General features: G+C 44.0%; 1 protein-coding gene across 6 annotated transcripts in view; it reads right to left on the reverse strand.

Annotated features, from left to right (window-relative positions):
- Positions 1-11,461: 11,461 nt before the first annotated feature.
- Positions 11,462-18,199, reverse strand: part of CD2AP (CD2 associated protein) — a 37,468-nt gene continuing 30,730 nt past the window's right edge. For all 6 annotated transcript variants that reach the window (XM_033145572.1, XM_033145576.1, XM_033145574.1 and 3 more), the window contains 5 exons: positions 16,516-16,631; positions 15,771-15,860; positions 14,912-15,099; positions 12,944-13,007; positions 11,462-11,604 (listed from right to left, as the gene is read on the reverse strand). In XM_033145572.1, coding sequence (XP_033001463.1) covers positions 11,563-11,604; positions 12,944-13,007; positions 14,912-15,099; positions 15,771-15,860; positions 16,516-16,631 — 500 coding nt within the window. In that variant the 3' untranslated portion in view covers positions 11,462-11,562. The remainder of the gene's footprint in view (positions 11,605-12,943; positions 13,008-14,911; positions 15,100-15,770; positions 15,861-16,515; positions 16,632-18,199) is intronic.

Consider the following 18,199-nt stretch of genomic DNA (forward strand, 5'->3'; position numbering starts at 1 on the left):
ATTGCACACACAAGTGTTCTCTTGTATTAGGAAACAGGATAATTCTTAGCCAAAATAAGTGCTATACACAAGATTCCAGTTGTTTTCCAGTGAATAATGAACAGAGAGGAAAAGGGGCTTATTTGAGTAAATGTGCCTGTTAAATATTGTTCAGCATCTGAATAAATGCATCACTGCAAAAGCTGTCTTTTTTTGAAATGGTCAGATACTGTCATGGACTGGTTTGATGCAGAGGAATGATGGAGGGAACCAGCAGGAGAACCCCCAAGGGAAGCAGGCTCAGAGCCTGGGGAGTAGTGGTGGGAGGGGGGGAAGACTGGGAACAAGAGGTGTCAGGAGGGGTCAACAGGTCTTCATCTGCTGGAAGACTCTGGCCACGAGAAGTCATTAATAATAATAATAATAATAATAATAATAATAATAATAATAATAATTTATTTATACCCTGCCCATCTGGCTGGGTTTCCTCAGCCACTCTGGGCGGCTTCCAGCAGAATATTAAAATCCAATGATTCATCAAATAAAACCTTCCCTAAACAGGGCTGCCTTCAGGTGTCTTCTAAAAGTGTATTCTAAAAGTCCAATGGTTGTTTATTTCCTTGACATCTAATGGGAGGGCATTCCACAGAGAAGGCCCTCTGCCTGTCCCTGTAACTTCACTTCTCACAGTGAGGAACTGCCAGAAGGCCCTCAGAGCTGGACCTCAGTGTCTGGGCTGAATGATGGGGGTGGAGACGCTCCTTCAGGTATACTGGGCTGAGGCTGTTTAGGGCTTTAAAGGTCAGCACCAACACTTTGAATTGTACTTGGAAATGTAATGGGAGCCGATGTAGATCTCTCAGGACCGGTGTTATTTGGTCCCAGTGGCCACTCCCAGTCACCAATCTAGCTGCCAACATTCTGCATTAGTTGTAGTTTCCGGGTCACCTTCAAATGTAGCCCCACGTAGAGCGCATTGCAGTAGTCCAAGCGGGAGATAACCAGAGCATGCACCACTCTGGCGAGACAGTCTGCGGGCAGGTAGGGTCTCAGCCTGTGTACCAGATGGAGCTGGTAGACAGCTGCCCTGGACACAGAATTGACCTGCACCTCCATGGACAGCTGTGAGTCCAAAATGACTCCCAGGCTGCGCACCTGGTCCTTCAGGGGCACAGTTACTCCATTCAGGATCAGGGAGTCCTCCACACCCGCCCACCCCGTCCCCCCAAAACAGTACTTCTGTCTTGTCATGATTCAACCTCAATCTGTTAGCTGCCATCCATCCTCCAACCACCTCCAGGCACTCACACAGGACCTTCACTGGTTCTGATTTAAAGGAGAGGTAGAGCTGGGTATCATCTGCCTACTGATGAACACCCAGCTCCAACCTCCTGATTATCTCTCCCAGCGGCTTCATATAGATGTTAAAAAGCATGGGGGAGAGGACGGAACTCTGAGGGACCCCACAATTGAGAGCCCAGGGGTCTGAACACTCACCCCCACCACCACTTTCTGAACATGTCCATAGCTCACCGGAGGGCATCGACCAGCACGACCAGGACCGGTGCTAGGGTTTCTTGCGCCCTAGGCAGACCACCTTCTGGTGCCCCCTGCTTCCCGCCAAAGCCTGCTTTAGCGGGAGGTGGCGGGTGGTGGAGAGGCAAGCAGCAGTTTCTCCACTGTAGCGGAGAAGCTGCTGCTTGCCCATCCCGCCGCCCGCCCCCACCAAAGCCTGCTTTAGTGGGAGGTGGGGTGGTGGAGAGGCAAGCAGCAGTTTCTCCGCTGTAGCGGAGAAGCTGCTGCTTGCCTGCCCCACCCCCCCCACCAAAGCCTGCTTTAGCAGGAGCCGGGGGGTGGTGTAGGGGGCAAGCAGCACCTCTCTGCTACAGCGGAGAAGCTGCTGCTAGCCCGTCCTGCTCCCCGCCCCGCCCAAGCCTGGCCAGCGCCCCCTCCATTTTGGCGCCCTAGGCTATTGCCTAGTTCACCTTAATGGACGCGCCGGCCCTGAGCACGACCAAGGCAGTTTCAGTCCCATGATGAGGCCTGAATCCCGACTGGAAGGGATCCAAATGGTCTGCTTCCAGGCGTGCCTGGAGTTGTTCAGCAACCGCCCACTCAATCACCTTGCCCAAGAATGGAAGATTTGAAGTTGGCCATATTGGCCAGGTCTAAATATGTTTTAGGATGAGATGGTTGGACAGTGTTCTCGAAGCTACTAACATGAGTTTGGCCAAACTGCAGGAGGTAGTGAAGGATAGGCGTGCCTGGCGTGCTCTGGTCCATGGGGTCACGAAGAGTCGGACACGACTGAACGACTGAACAACAACAACAAATGTGTTTTTAAGAAGCGGTTTAATAACCGCCTCTTTCAGCGGGTCTGGGAAGGCTCCCTCACAGAGGGAAGCATTCACCACCCCGCGGAGCCCATCACCCAGCCCTTCCCGGCTAGCTTTTATAAGCCAGGATAGGCAAGGATCAAGGAAACAGGTGGTTGGTTTCACTCGTCCAAGCAGCCTGTCCACATCCTCGGAGGTAACAGATTGGAATTGATCCCACACAACTTGACTAGACAGGACTCTAGCACTCTCCCATCCCGGCCCTGCTCCCACACTGGAGTCTACCTCTTTCCAAATCTGAGTGACTTCATCTGCAAAAAAAAACTTTGCAAAATCATTGCAGGAGATCTTGGGGTTCTTACCGGACCCCAATGGCGCAGGTGGTTCCATTAAATTGCGCACCACCTGAAAGTCTCCTGCTGCTGTTTTCTGCAGATGCAATAGAGGCAGTGAAGAAGGTCCTCTTTGCCGTCACTTGGTAGGCTCGATGTTGAGCTCTATCCAGTGTCTGGTCCAGAATCAGAAGCTGGGGGGGGGGGAGAGACCAAGAGGCAGGGATGAGTCTGGTGAAGAGTCACAGGTGTTTCCCCCTCCTGCTGCTACAAGTTCCCCTCTCCTCTTGTCTCCCAGAACTAGAAGTGGGCTGAAATGGGTGGAGGAGAGGTAGGCTGTACGCAGACATAGTTTCTGATTGCTTGGAAAAGGCCCTGCAGAGGAGGGGACTTAGACAGTTGTGGGGAGGCAGGGACTTTCAGTCCCAGCAACTGATTCATGGGGTCAGACCTGCTGGGGATGAGCTGCTGTGTGCCTTAGGCCTGACACTCAACCAAGTCTGTGAAGATCATGCTTTTGCTACTAAACAGTGGGATTTACTGCTGGCTTGCTTTGTGGCAAATGCCTTGGGGTTGTTTGTTTGTTTTGCAGAGAAGTACTAAGCTAAATTGCCTCAAGTTATGCTGGGGAGACTTGAACCAGTAAGTTGCGTGGGTAGGGACTGAGACATTTTCAACACTCCATCTCCAGCTTCTCTTTGGCACAAGATGGAAGCTTTGAATGGTGGTGAGCTATTCACTGGAGCTGTGGTGTTAATTCCCATGGCCTTGTCTCGCATTGGGCACCACAGCTGCACAATGCATGCCACACATTTCAGCATTTGGGCCACAATGCTAGAATTTCTACAGAACTTCTAAATGGATTACAAATGTTGCCAATGGTTCACTTGAACAGTGAGAAAAAGAAGAGTCGTCTGGGGAATAACCTACCCAACACTTCTGTGTGGAGCGGCGTCAGTTTCTGAGATTCTTTCACAGGTTTCTTAAAGCCTAAAATCCCCACAAGATTTGTGATAACATTCCACACTCAACTTTATGAACTTGTCAACAGAACTGAATCTTAAGATGATGCTGAAACACCCCCCACCCCACTGCAAGGTACAAAATTTTGCCAGACCCCAAACTAGCAATAGGAGAAACTAAATGGGAGGAACTGACTTAAACAGAAGCGTGGGCACCTGCATGCCAGCCCTGCTGCGCCCAATGCCCCCCGTCATGTCTGCTCTACCCTGGACCTTCCTGGAAGGTCTGAAAGGAGCTTGATCAGGAACTGTGCTCACCTTGGCAAGGGTGGTGCCAGGAGGTGCACATGGGAGAGAGCACATTCCCACTCCTCCTTCCTACTTTAAGCTCTCACATATTCTTTAGAATCCTTGAATAGAGGTTATATATTAAGAAAATTGACCACAGATGAATAGCAAATTAATTCTATCTGGTTTTTAAGAATCTGTAGCAAAACAGATATATACTTCTTCTGTAAGTCTTTTAATTTAAAGATGAGAAATGCCATGTATTGCAGGTAGTGTGAAAGAGGCTGAGTGGACTCTGAATCTAAGTGAAGCTGTTTTTATTTAACTTAGATTCAGAGTCCACTCAGCCTCTTTCACACTACCTGCAATACATGGCATTTCTCATCTTTAAATTAAAAGACTTACAGAAGAAGTATATATCAGTTTTGCTACAGATTTTAAAAAATCAGATAGAATTAATTTGCTATTCATCTGTGGTCAATTTTCTTAACAGAAGGCATCCATTAAGAAACAAATAACTTTGGTGTGCTGCCTTGCCTGGTTGAACAAACTAGGGAGTGCTTCACACAGAGGCCTCTGCAGTCAATTTTCAAATTCCCACAGGGTCAATGCAAACTGTCATGGAAAGAGAAACTGCATTACAGTGAAATGACAGTTTGCATTACATTTGCACCTTCAGTGGCTGTCTGGAATAAAATGGCACAGTGCAAATGCAAGGAGAGTGTTGACTTTGTGTAGACCGAAACTCCTTTATCAAGGTCACAAGCAGCTCAAACTTTTAATCAGGGGCGTAGCAAGAGGGGGGGCGTAGGGGGCGGTCCACCCCATATTACATAATAGAGGGGGTGACAAATTATCAAGGAACAATTACTGCCCTACTAGGGCAGTTCATAAAAAAACTTTTTTAAAAATGCCTGCTCCAAAGGTCTTATCTTACTATACTAGGGATTATATAGCTATATATGAAATTTCATGCATATCGGTTAATATCTTGACCCTCCTCCACCCAAATAGGAAAACAGCCAAGTAAACAGCTATGTTGTGAAGGCTGAAATTTGAGTTCAGAGAACACTTACTGTTCCCAACCCTAACCCTGTGGAAAGCCATCTAATTAGACTTTAATTTGATTTTGAGACATCATCTTCGGCAGCATGATCATCTTAATTGTGGCTATCCTTCCCCAAAGGGACAAAATTAACCCTCCCCAGATTTCCAAATCTTTTTTTTAATTCTTTCCATGTTTTTACGTAATAATAGTTGTAAAGATTTATATTTTTTGTCGTGATCCAAATTCCTAAGTATTTTGCTTTATTTGATTATCTTTAACCCATCTTGTTTTATAATTCTCCTTTTTCTTCTTCATCCAAAATTTTCACTAACAATTTTGTTTTATCTTTATTTAATTTAAAACAGACTTTCCCAAATTCATTTATTTTTGTCAATGTTTCTGATATACTTTCAGCTGGGTTCTCAGTAGTTATTAGGTCATCAGCAAAAGCTTTGAGTTTGTAAGATCTACTACCCAAATTAATTCCTTTTATTTTTGATTATTTCCTTATTGCTATTAGTAGTGTTTCTAATATTGTTATAAATAAGAGGGCAACAGTGGGCACCCTTGTCTACTGCCTTTCTCAATAGTAAATGTTTCTGTTAATCCATTATTTATAATCAATTTAGCTTTTTGGTTTTTGTAAATTGCATTAATTCCACATCCAATTTTTTCCCAGACCTCCCACCCCAGCGATATCCATTCAGCCAGCCACCAAACACAGCCCCATACTGCAACTGCAACAAACACTCTGCTACCTCCAGGCTGGTATCTCAATGGGCAAACAAAGTGATGCAAGCCAAAGACACAATACTCTTGCTGCCTGGGAGAATGGGGACCAGGATGTTGCCAACTAGCGTCTCCTGGCTTAGTCCTCTGCCTGTCGGCTACTATTCTTATCAGTAACCACAACCCTGGATGAGATGGTTGGACAGTGTTCTTGAAGCTACTAACATGAGTTTGGCCAAACTGCGAGAGGCAGTGAAGGATAGGCGTGCCTGGCGTACTCTGGTCCATGGGGTCACGAAGAGTCGGACACGACTGAACGACTGAACAACAACAACCACAACCCAAGGCACCAGCAAAATAATTACAGCAAAGAACTCCAAAACACGCTTTATTGTGGTGTTTCTGCACTCTCATTTAGGAATGCCACTCCAATGCCCCCCTTCTATAGCCACTTGTATGCCTTAAGGGCAGCATTTTGTAACTGCTGAGAAAATAGCAGGCCACTAATTAAAGCAAAAACTTCTAATTATCAACACAAGACAAATCAGGCTCTTGCTTACATGGTGTACTTTTACATTCAGCCAGATATATTGATGCTCTAGGAGCATTGAGGCCAACTTAAATTATGGTAACATTCTGATAAATGAAAGAGATAACCAGGCAACACAACCTTTATCCTTTCCACCCCGGAGGGAAACTCATAACCAAATTCAGATTGTGAAGAGAGCTGTAGGGGAGTTTTACATTAAAAGTGTTACTTCCAAGAACGAGCATCTGACTGATTTATTTAGCGTTAGGGGTTTAATTAAGAACCTATGCGCTCATATAGTGACAGAATAGGTCTGAAGATAGATTCTAATTTTGTATCTCCCGCACCATAAAAATGTCCTCAGGTGGTGTCAGGGATCAGGCTGGGGAGTACTCCTCTGGTGAGGAGTGGTGGGAGCCCCCCCCTCCTGCACAGAACCAGGATCCTGGGGCTCTGCAGGAGCAGGACTGACCTGGAACGACGGTTTGCTGAGGGTCACAGTTCAGAGGATGGGAGCTGGGCAGAATTGAGGCAGAATGGGAGAGAGATAACCAAATCTCCCTCACTAGAAGGTGTACAGCCTTAGTCCCAGGGCTAGGAGACTGGATAAGGTAACTTCGCAGAAGGGTAATGGGTTGAGATTGGGTAAATAAGAGACGGGAAGACGGAAGTGGGAGGAACTTAACTGGGAGCACCTGCACTGCGAGAATGGTAATGGTCGTTTGTTCTTTTGCTGTGTTCATTAAACATTTCTGTTGCTGGCAAGAGGCTTCCGTACCGTATATCACTTTACCAAGGAAGCTTTACAATCCAGAAAAGCTTGGAGAGCAGGCATAGGCCCAGCTCCACTACTGGAAAACTTTCCATTTATATTACACGACAAATGGAACAATGATGTCTCTTGGCACCACAAAGGAAGGGCAAAGGCCCTCACCAGTTTCAGCCAAGGTGTGAAACAGCCCCAGCCGCTTCCTTCTCACCTGCAGGCACCTTGTCCTAAGCAGCGCACATCCCTTGCCCCACATATCCATGTCCTCAGCTGCTGCTCTTCTCTCCAGAGCTGCCATGGGGTGTGTGAAAGCAGTGCCAGAGGAAAGACGGGGCAACACCCCCAGGTGCCCATTCTTTCAAAGTGTACAGTGCTGGTATCATTTTGTATGCTTGAACCGCATAAAGGAAGACATGAGAGGTGAAATGTATCTAAAGAACAGATTAAACATTTTAATAGGCTAATGCCATTTGGTTTTTGGAGTACACAGTAAAGTATATTTTCTAACAGTCCTCAGCAGAGCTGTGTTTTTCAAGCTATTACCAAGGGTACTGATCAACAATCCCCTCAAAAGAGAACTTTCACTCCACTTAAAATCTTGTCGTGCGGAATTTTTGTTACATTTAAGATGCTGAAAACATGCATCTATATTCCTCATATACAAAATTGAAGGGGCATAAATATATAGCACCGCCCTATAGACATCTATGTTTATGTTTTGCAGCTAGGTGTATAAATTTGGATTTTTAAAGAAACCCACAAACAAGAATCCCACATGACATTGGATTGTCTCGCCCCTTCTGAAAACAAACTGTATGGAGGGCTGGAAATAAGCAAAATGAAAAGAACCCTCACTAAGGATTCTGAAACACATACACACACACCCCACCAAAAGTTGCACTCAACTTTCTATAGCTTCCAAATGAGAATATTATGGCAGTTAAAAAGGGCAGAACAAAAGAGAACCATATTAGCCATCACCTCAGTACAAATAATGAATATCGGCGGTAGCAATATGGTTGAATTATTTCCATATTGCAGTGTGGACTCTTTAAAGCATGGAAATATTTTGTTCTATGTTATATCTAGCTGAATTACATCTAAAGGGTCTGAATGTTTATGGGGGGGAATCACAACACATTAACAGCATATAATTTTATTGTGGAGTTTCAATAGCATGCATAATTTTACAGCACCTGTAAACAAGTCAGTGAAGCATAGCTGCTTAAAATAACTTGCATTCTTTGGAATGTCTGCATATGTCCCCCATTTCCCATTATACAATATTAATTTAAGACATATCAGTGAGACCTCTATTGCTAAAAATACTCATAGCAGCATCTTTTATAAGATTTTTATTATTATTATTATGAAATCAAGTCATTGCACTTCATCATTTATTGCTGCAGCAAAAAGGCCATTTAATAATTAACACGTCCGATTTCGTTGATTGTCAGGTCCTATTCATCTGCTATGAGCTTCAAGGCAGACAAAACTGTCATACAACAACTGATAATTAATACCATTTTGCTTTACACTCTGAATCACAGTGAAGACCACACAAAAGAACTTCTTTTCCAGTAGACTCACTTCTTGTTCTGCACAAGAATAAAACTTCAACAAGCTGGGATCAAAAGAGGAGCTGTTTCGTTGTCCATTTATCTGAGAGAGCACAGACTAGTATTTGTGATGCAGCTGAACTACCACCAGGTTGTAAGGACTAGTGGCAAGGGTCCCTCGCCCAGGGCCATGCAAAACGGGTTAGAGGCCTAAACCAGATGGGACAAATGCAGGCCCCATTTCTGCACTTATCTATTTTTATCTGCATTAATCTCTTCTGAATCTTCTTTAAAATATTAATATTTTGTGCCCTTGACTTTCTTTACAATATCAATTATCTTTACCCATGGGTCCTCCTTTGCCTCTGCCCGTGGGACCTAGAGTGCACCCCTTCAAAATCAGAGGCCCAGACCAACTGGCCCCTCTTCTGTTCTGGCCTTGCCTCACCCCAAGTCCGGCAGGCATCTGTGCTTCCACCAAAAGTTCTGTTTCTGGGGAAAATACTTCTCCAAGAAAGAACATAAGGATAAGGTGTTTTGCCTCCTACAAATTGGGCTTCTGTTGTTTCTCCCCCCCCCTTTTCTTTTTTTAAAAAAACCTTTTAGCACCTCATGGTAGTTTCCTGCAAAAACCCAACAGAAATAGAGACAAACTGTGCCTCTCTTTTTTTGCAGAGGCAGTAAAGAAATGCTACTCCTAAAAAAATATTGAAAAGCCTTTTTTATGGCAAAGGAAAGCAGCTGCTGTTTTACAGGAGACAGCAGGAGAGTGTGGCTGGTGTTTCTGAAAAAGCCCAATTGGCAGTGCAAACAAAATCACCTCCCTTTTCCTTCATGGTGAATAGAGAAGAAAGGAGTGGCAGTTTCACTGTGCTTTTGTAGAAAGCTCCAGCAGCTAAGTGCTCCTGTAAAAATCCCAATGGAAAGGAAAGAAATGGCCCCTTCTTTTTTTACATGAACCAGGGCGGTGGAAGAGATGGCTTCTTGCTGCCCCTTTGGGCTTTTAAAGGCTGCAGCAGAAGCACAACTTGTAGGATGGCAGTCACCTGTCCCCTCCCCTTGAGCTTCTGCAGGAGGCAACGGCAGGAAGCTGCCACTTGAACCTTCTGTAGAAAGTCCAACTCAGGGGCAGATACCCTCCTCCCCATGTCCTCTGCATATGCCATGGGACTCAGTGGAAGGAGGAATCAATGCCAACTCAAGTCACGGGTCTGGCTAGTAAGACAAGAGAAAATTTGTTGATCAACAAAAATTATGAATTAGTACCAGATTAGTTTTACTAGATCTGCCTTTCTTAACCATGGGTCCCCAGATAGTGTTGGACTACAACTGCCATCATCCATAGCCAGCAGAAGTCAGGGAAGGTGTGAGTCTGACAATATTTGGGAATTCAAGGTTAAGAAAGGCTGCACTAGACTGATGGTTTGACTAGTAAGTTAACAATGTGAAAATTGGCAACAAAAAACCAATAATTAACAACTGATTAATTAGATGTTTGTCATTAGTTAAGCACCAATATGGTAATCAAACAGGCATCTTGTTTTTATACACTCGTTTCTGTTCCTACATTTTAATCCACTAATTCACAACTGATATACCTGCAAGCAGAAATTCAGATTTCTGCACTTGCTAACAATTAATAATTGTTGGTATTCTGATACAACTATGACAAAATACTTATGCCATCCAAGTTTTGTTTAATTAAAGGAGAGCAGATGAACATGAAAACTACTGACACAGGAAAAGTTAAGATTTCACATTATTTTAATTTGGTTAACTAAAGACCACTCGGGAAATATTGCCTTTTTATACTGTTTTAGAAAGGAAATGAAGGAGAAACAAGAGACAGAATGGGTTTTGTATTTTTAGCCTTGACTTGAATGCAACGTGGAGCATTTTTAGTTTTTCTCCTTTGTAGGAAGAAATGGGGAGGGGCAAAATTACTCCAAAAAGAAGTCTTTTCTTCCAAACAAAATCAACTCCTTTCATTTCTGGAGCACACTGTACTACTATGATGTGCACAAGAGTCCAGTCTCTAAGAATCCCCTTGTGTCTTAGTGTAGGTAGCAGCAGCCCCGTCAAGGTCGCACGTCGTCAACAGGCGGGTAGCTCTAAACAGCACTTCACTGTCACATGAAGATTTTAATAATGCTATTATGATTAGTGCTAAAAATCTTTATGAAGCTGTAAGATACTGTAGTGTTAGAATAAAATTTATGAAAGCGAAGAATTGCTTAGCATGCCATGTGCTGCAATATTTAGGCACAACAGGGTGAATTACAAGACCATTTCAACCATATGCCCACATTCCTTGTGGTAATTAAGCACTGACCTGGGCGTGGGGGTTTGTGTGTGGTCCAACCCTAAGTCCCTTTCATGACTCCTATAGTGCAAGTGACAGAATATTCTTCTCAGTCAAAGAATCTTAATACGTTGTACTGTTAAGCAAGAACAAACCCCCAGCATCATCCTGAACTATAAAATAGCATATTATTAATACTCTCACTGCAGACAGGCACGACAGTGTAACCCTGGGTAGAAATGCAAAAAATAATAATTAAAAAAATACAAACATCATATTCCCTTTAGCATCGTGGGGAAAGTAGTGGCTATAATGAGTACAAGGGTAGACCAGGTGCCTCCCTATAGGCTCCTTTACAGAGTTTCTTTGCAAAGATATACTGCCTTATATATATAGTACAGATCTCTTAAAAATTAGACTATAGATGCTCAATAAAAATCTAGTAAGAACCCCTCTTTTTATACAGATTCAGTAGTATTTTCAAGCAAACCAAGGAAATAAAGGTCTGCGATTCCAGCACAGTAAGAAATAAGGCCCCTCCTATATTGGTAAGAAACAAAAAAAGTGGTTCGTTTTCTTCTCTTAGCTCACTAAATAGAAGATTATATTCATTTATTTGTTTTTTAAAATGGAATGCTGCCCATTCATTGGTTTGAAGTAAAAAAAGAAAAGTCAAGTTAGCTTCATTTGTATTTTGACTCCAAAATCCTGGCAAGGTCTATGGCTCTTTCATGTCGTTATGACAGCTTTCTTGAGCTTCTCTATTTCCACCTGTGGATGAGACACATTAAAACTTTAATACAGAAATGAATAACTTTGCCTATATTTTCCAGTAAAGCTTAAAGATGTGCTACAACATGCTTGGTTGGAAAGCTGATCACCAGAGCCTGTGCCCCCCCCCCATGTGGTCAGACTCCCATCTGCCCCATGCAGCCTGTGCAATGGTCAGGGAGGATGCGAGTTGCAGGCCAACAACATCTGGAGGCCCACAAGTTCTGAATCTTCTATTGTAGGGCTAGTGAAAAGTGTAAGAATTTTAATTGTATTCATTGAGCCATCCAGCCATTGAAACATCTTTGTGTAATTAATGTGCATCTGTGTAATCACTAACCTGAGTTAGGTTTTGTACCATAAAACACTTCAGCAGATAAACATATTTGCTCACAACTGAATGCATTGAATAGTACACAAATGTGTATTGAAACTGTGATTTAAAAATAATAAATTTAAAGCTTTTCACTAGCACAAATGATAGTTTCATGTTATTCATTATCTGCTTCTAGACTAATTGCAACTGAGGCCACTTAAGCTTAAGGTGTGATTCATAAAGAAACATCGCAGAAGCATGGGCTCATCCCCTCAATATTTTGGCACCTAGCATTTCTGGTAGAGCATGAGACTCGATCTCAGGGGCATGGGTTCAAGCCCTCACTTTAGGCAAGATTCCTGCCTTGCAGGAGGGATTAGATGAGCCTCATGGCCCCTTCCAACTCTACAATTCTATGAAAAAACTGTTCCTTAATACAAACGATTCCAAACTAAGGACTGGGAGATATCTCAGGAAAAACAATGCTCCAATATTGTTCCCCAAAGTTTCCTATCCACTCTAGTGTCTCTACTTTGTATTTGGGGGAATTCTTCCCCACCGTCAGCAAAACAATCAAGTCAATGTGTGTAGTATTTCATAGTGGCAGAGGGGAATTTAGGACAGAGTGAGCCATGTGGTCGCACTGGGCATGCAGCCGAGGAGGGCACCTGTTCAAGGCCCAGTAAGTGCTTGCCTGGCTTTGGGAAGGAGGTGTGAGAGGGTCCTAGAGTCCTCTTGCCTCCTTCCTTAAGCTGAGCAAGTATTTACCTGTCTTTGGGAAGGAGGTAAATGGCTCTAGGACCCTGCCAGAGCCCCACATCTCCTTTCCAAAGCCTGGCTCTGCAGGCGCAGGGGGGAAGAGTATCCAATGGCCTTGCACAGGGCCTTGCCACGGTCCACCCCCTCCCACCCTGATAGTGGCTGCTTTATTAAACAATAGCCCCTCATTCAACTTCCAAAAATAATGGAATTATGAAAAACAAAGCCTCCTACTGCTCCAAATAACTTATTCAAACACATTACCTCTAGGTTACTTCGCATCTGCTTCTCTTTCTCCAACTCCCTTTTCAGTTTTTCCAGTTCCTTCCTTTAAAAGTTAAAGGAAAACCTAGTTAAATTTTGCCATGTGAAATTTCACTTCTTTTTGTGGTTGAAGAAACATGATAATATATAAACTATGCCCAGACTCAAAGCAGAAAGAACGGCCGCAGAGCAAAGTTGCCCAAGTGTTTTGCCTCCAGAATTACACCGTGTGGATCTAAATCAGCAAGAACATTGGCTGGGTGAAATCCATCTCATTCATACTGCTTTATATAGTTCCTAAACAATCGCGCAAAATCTGACCACGAAACTATGTTAATTTGCAACTAAAGAGCATTATTGACACTCATTTCATTTTTACAACTGGGCCTTGCACCATAAACATTTCGACTGCTCCTCCCTTTTTTCACCACTAGAGGGAATGTCTTTAAAATATTACCCTACAGGGTTTCTCATACAAGCAGCACCCATGACAGTTTGTGAGTCAAAAACAATCCTATATATGTTTACTCAGAAATAAGTCCTGGTGGGTTCAAGGGGGCTTTCTCCCAGGTAAGAGGGTAAGGGATTGCAGCCAAAGTGTGGGAATACCGGAGCTGGCACACTGGAGAACGGCTTGTCATCTTCTCGAGGCCGCCCCTTCCTGCTTTCCTCAGACCCACCCTCAGAAAAACAAAGAAAGAACTGCCACCACCAACCAATGAAACAACAAACAAGGAAAACAACCCATGACTGATGGTTCGAGGGAAGGGCTGAGAGGTATGGAGCAGGCTAGAGTACAGTAGAATCACATCACATGCAGGAGTTTTGTCCCAGAGGCAGTGCAAAAATGTTTAATGCCAAACTACTTGGCTGCTGGCTGGCAAGTGGGGGCAGCCCTGTGTGAATGTCCTACTTGTTTCTCCACTGCCTTCCCTCAGTTCTCCACAACTGCTTTCCCTGCTCCCTGGGTTGTTGAGGCAAGGAGGAGAGAGTGCAGAGGCAACCCGGCTCCCTTGGAGAGACATTGAGGCAGAAGGGAAGCAAACCCTGAGAAACGCAGGCAGAACAAGAAGGCTGGAACGGGTCTGGAATGGAGTTACACCTTCGGCCTGCATCCCTCTGTCTTCCTGCCACTCCTTTGCTGCAACTGCCACCGCAGGAGCCAATTATCCCACCGCTGCTTCACCGCTGGCTGTCCCAGCCGAGGGAGCCAAGTTCCTGCTCCAGACTCAGTCGTCCTCACTGTGACACCCCAGGGGGAGGGGAGGGTGCAGAGTGGCCCCTGGCTTCCTCAGCTGAAACAGTGGGAAGTGGCAAGACAAAAAGGGAGCTGCAGGAAAACCTAGGCAGAAGCTGCAGTTCCATTCCAGGCATTTTCTTCTGCCTGGAGATCAGCTCAAGCCAAGGAAGTAAGACTGAATTTGAACAAGTTCAATGCATGTGTGATGTGATTCCACTGTAGTTTGGTTTCATCATCTCAGGGTATCGTCTGAAGGCACATGAGACCCTCACCTTGCTAAGGACACCTGGGTCTGCTCAGTGTCTCGATGGATAAACTTAGAATACGCCTGCTCCCTTGTACTCCGTAAGGGAGTAAAGGTGGAACATTAGGAGGTATTTAAATGGAATGAACAAACAAATTAATAAAATGCTGGTTAGATAAAAGCTGAAGCCTACCAGACTAGTGCTTAAATCTTGGGTAGTCATACCCCCCATACCAATCTGTCCATTAAAAAAAAATGCAAGATAGGTTCTTTTTTAAAAGCAAAAAACAAAACAAAAAAAACCTTACTACCCCTGCTGATTCCCACTTGATGCCAAGAGGTTTTTACAACCCACTCCCCACCCTGTCCTTAAAACATCATATAATTTTAATACAGGAGGTTATGCTAAAATCCTTCAACAAAAGAGCCATGACATAAATCTGCTATATCTTTCATCTACAAATCCAGTGAAATTAGCACTTACCCATGTTCTTTCTTTAGTGTTTCTACGACAGCTAGCAGGTCAAAAACCTGTGACCTGAGGTCTTCCAGAGAAGGCTTCTCCCTTTCGTCTGTTTCCTGTTTAAGTTTCATTTCCCCGGTAACAGCGCTGAGTACAAAAGAATTTGGTCTTGGTGATGAAGACAGAAGTGGTGGAGCAAATAGAGATGGCTGAAATAAGAAGAAAATCATCTAATAAGTCAATGTACGCTATGCAAATAATGCAAGCTGTCAAAATTGTATATTGAAGGACAAGCGACGTCTGCTGAATTGCTGCTGACCCCCACCCCTGTAAAGAAGTGAAGCTTGAAATACTTCCAGTGACCCCTGGGAAGACAGCTGCCGGTGGCAGGGGAGGCTCACCTGTGGCCCTTAGAGGCTGAGGGACTCCCTCCCATCAGCCCCTGACAGCCTGCACAATAACCGGGGGGGGGGGGGGCGCGGAAGGTTCACTCCAGCCACTTGACAGTGGTTTAAAAAGCTGTTTCTTGTATTTTCCACACAGTGGAAAGCCAGGCGTATTTCAATGTTTCTTAAAACTCTGTCCATCTGACAAAGAGCATCTCCACAAAAGCAATGGATAAGTTATGATCCTCATTACCTTTCCCAAGCAATCTTCTAAGCAAGTTTTAAAATGGTATGTTGGTAACAAAGTTAGTGTATTTTACTTAGAACAGCAGAGAATACATTCAGCTAAAGTGACTTTTTCTATGAGCCACTCAAAATAAATTTATACCCCTTATCTGTACAGAGTCATATTACATGAATGGATACAACCAAGTTATGAACTGCTATTATTAGATTTCTTATTACAACGGACTGAAGCCGTATCCATTTTGTACCTTTTTAAATTCAGGTGGCTTTACTTTGGCACTTTCTTCCTCCTCTTTATGCTCCTTCCCACTTTTCTCCATGCTTAAATTCTGAGTAGTCTAGAGGGAAAAAGAAAAGGGAATAATCTGCATTCTGTGTGGAGCAAACCCACCTATTCTAAAAGCACACATTTTCATTTATTACTCCTATTTATAATATGCATCTAGTACATTCAAACATACATACATACATACATACATACATACATACATACATTAGACTTATAAGTGAAAGAATTATGAAACCTGACATTTCTATGTATTATTACTACCTGTTATTTATTAAATTTATGGTAAAAAGGTAAAGGTACCCCTGACTGTTAGGTCCAGTCGCGGACGACTCTGGAGTTGCGCTCATCTCGCTCTATAGGCCGAGGGAACCGGCATTTGTCCGCAGACAGCTTCCGGGTCATGTGGCCAGCATGACTAAGCCGCTTCTGGCGAACCAGAGCAGCACACGGAAACGCCGCGTACCTTCCCGCTGGAGTGGTACCTATTTATCTACTTGCACTTTGACGTGCTTTCAAACTGCTAGGTGGGCAGGAGCTGGGACCGAGCAACTGGAGCTCACCCCGTCGTGGGGATTCGAACCGCTGACCTTCTGATCGGCAAGCCCTAGGCTCTGTGGTTTAGACCACAGTGCCACCCGCGTCCCATAAATTCATGGTATACCCCCCCCCCAATACACAGATGATACACAGTTTCCTGTACTTACAGAATTACTGCCATTGAAGCGAGTGGGAAGCCTCCTGCCAGGCATCTTTGGCCTATTTGCAGTGGGATGTGATAAATTATCTGAGGTAGCTATTATATGATCAAAACTTGAAATTTCTGGAAAAGGTTTGAAAACAAAGGTCACAATTAAAGCTCAGAAAACAATATTGGAGGAGGAGTATGAAATGTCAAAATACATGACAAAAACCATCAACACAATATGATAGCTGGGATATCTCAGTCATTAGAGCTGGAGACTTTTAAGCTCTACAATGGGCATTGCAGGGGAGTGGACTAGATGACCCTTGTGGTCCCTTCCAAGTCTGCAGTTCTATGAATCTATGATTTTACCAATATCAGTGCAGAAAATGAAGATTAGAGTGGCGATTAATATGCTAAAAGAGGACTCCATATTAAAAATAAAGAAGACGATGAAAACTGGGAGCAAGATACAAAACTCAACTGACTGTATAACTTTCTGATCTCTTTCTCAGAATAAGATTGCAATTAAACATTTAGGAAACCATATACAACAAAAAGTGTTAAGTAAATGATTCTATGTGATTAAACAGCTATTCAGCCACTCAAGTACTGTAATGCAGCAACCTGAGTAACAAAAGGATGCGTGAATCTATGTACTGTATAAGAGCAGGGTTGCCGAGTTGTGAAAACTAAGCGCCTTGACAAGTTCATTTGTGTAAAGCAGGGGTTGGCAAAGTTTTTGTGGCTTGGGCCGGTTCACGGTCCCACAGACGCCGCGGTGGGCCAGAGTGTGCACGCACGCATGTGCAAACGCTATTTCCAGCGCTCCTTCTGGCGCGGAGGAGGCATGCACAGCTTCCCATTGGCTGCAGGAGCTTCAGCTCCGTGCTGGTTCAGCCGACTGAGCGGGCGGTGGGGGTCCATGTGGCCCATGGGCCTTAGGTTGCCGACGCCTGGTGCAAAGCCTTTATGTGTTAACCTGCTGCAGTAAAAACAAGCATCATACTATGCCATAGATCAGTGTTTTTCAACCTTTTTTGGGCAAAGGCACACTTGTTTCATGAAAAAAATCACGAGGCACACCACCATTAGAAAATGTTAAAAAAAAATAACTTTGTGCCTATATTGACTATATATAAAGTAATTCTCTTGAATAGGAATCAAATAAACACAAAGAAAGTATTTTATAATCTTGGACTTAAGAGCAGGGGTCCCCAAACTAAGACCCGGGGGCCGGATGTGGCCCAATCACCTTCTAAATGCTGCCCGCGGATGGTCCAGGAATCAGCGTGTTTTTACAGAATTGGAACCTGTCCTTTTATTTAAAATGCATCTCTGGGTTATTTGTGGGGCATAGGAATTTGTTCATATTTTTTTCAAAATATAGTCCAGCCCCAAGTAAGGTCTAAGGGACTCTAGTCTTGTACCTGAGTGACTTTTTGTGACAAAGACATGAGTGGAGAAGCTCCTGAGACATCCTAACATGATATAGGCAGAGGGCCTTCTCGGCAGTGGCTTCCACCCTGTGGAACGCTCTCCCATCAGATGTCAAGGAAATAAACAACTACCGGTATCTGACTTTTAGAAGACATCTGAAGGCAGCCCTGTTTAGGGAAGTTTTTAATGTTTGACATTTTAGCATGTTTTTAATATTTTGTTGGGAACCGCCCAGAGTGGCTGGGAAAACCCAGGCAGATGGGCGG

Source organism: Lacerta agilis, chromosome 3 (assembly GCF_009819535.1).
Source record: "Lacerta agilis isolate rLacAgi1 chromosome 3, rLacAgi1.pri, whole genome shotgun sequence".
Lineage (NCBI taxonomy): Eukaryota > Metazoa > Chordata > Lepidosauria > Squamata > Lacertidae > Lacerta > Lacerta agilis.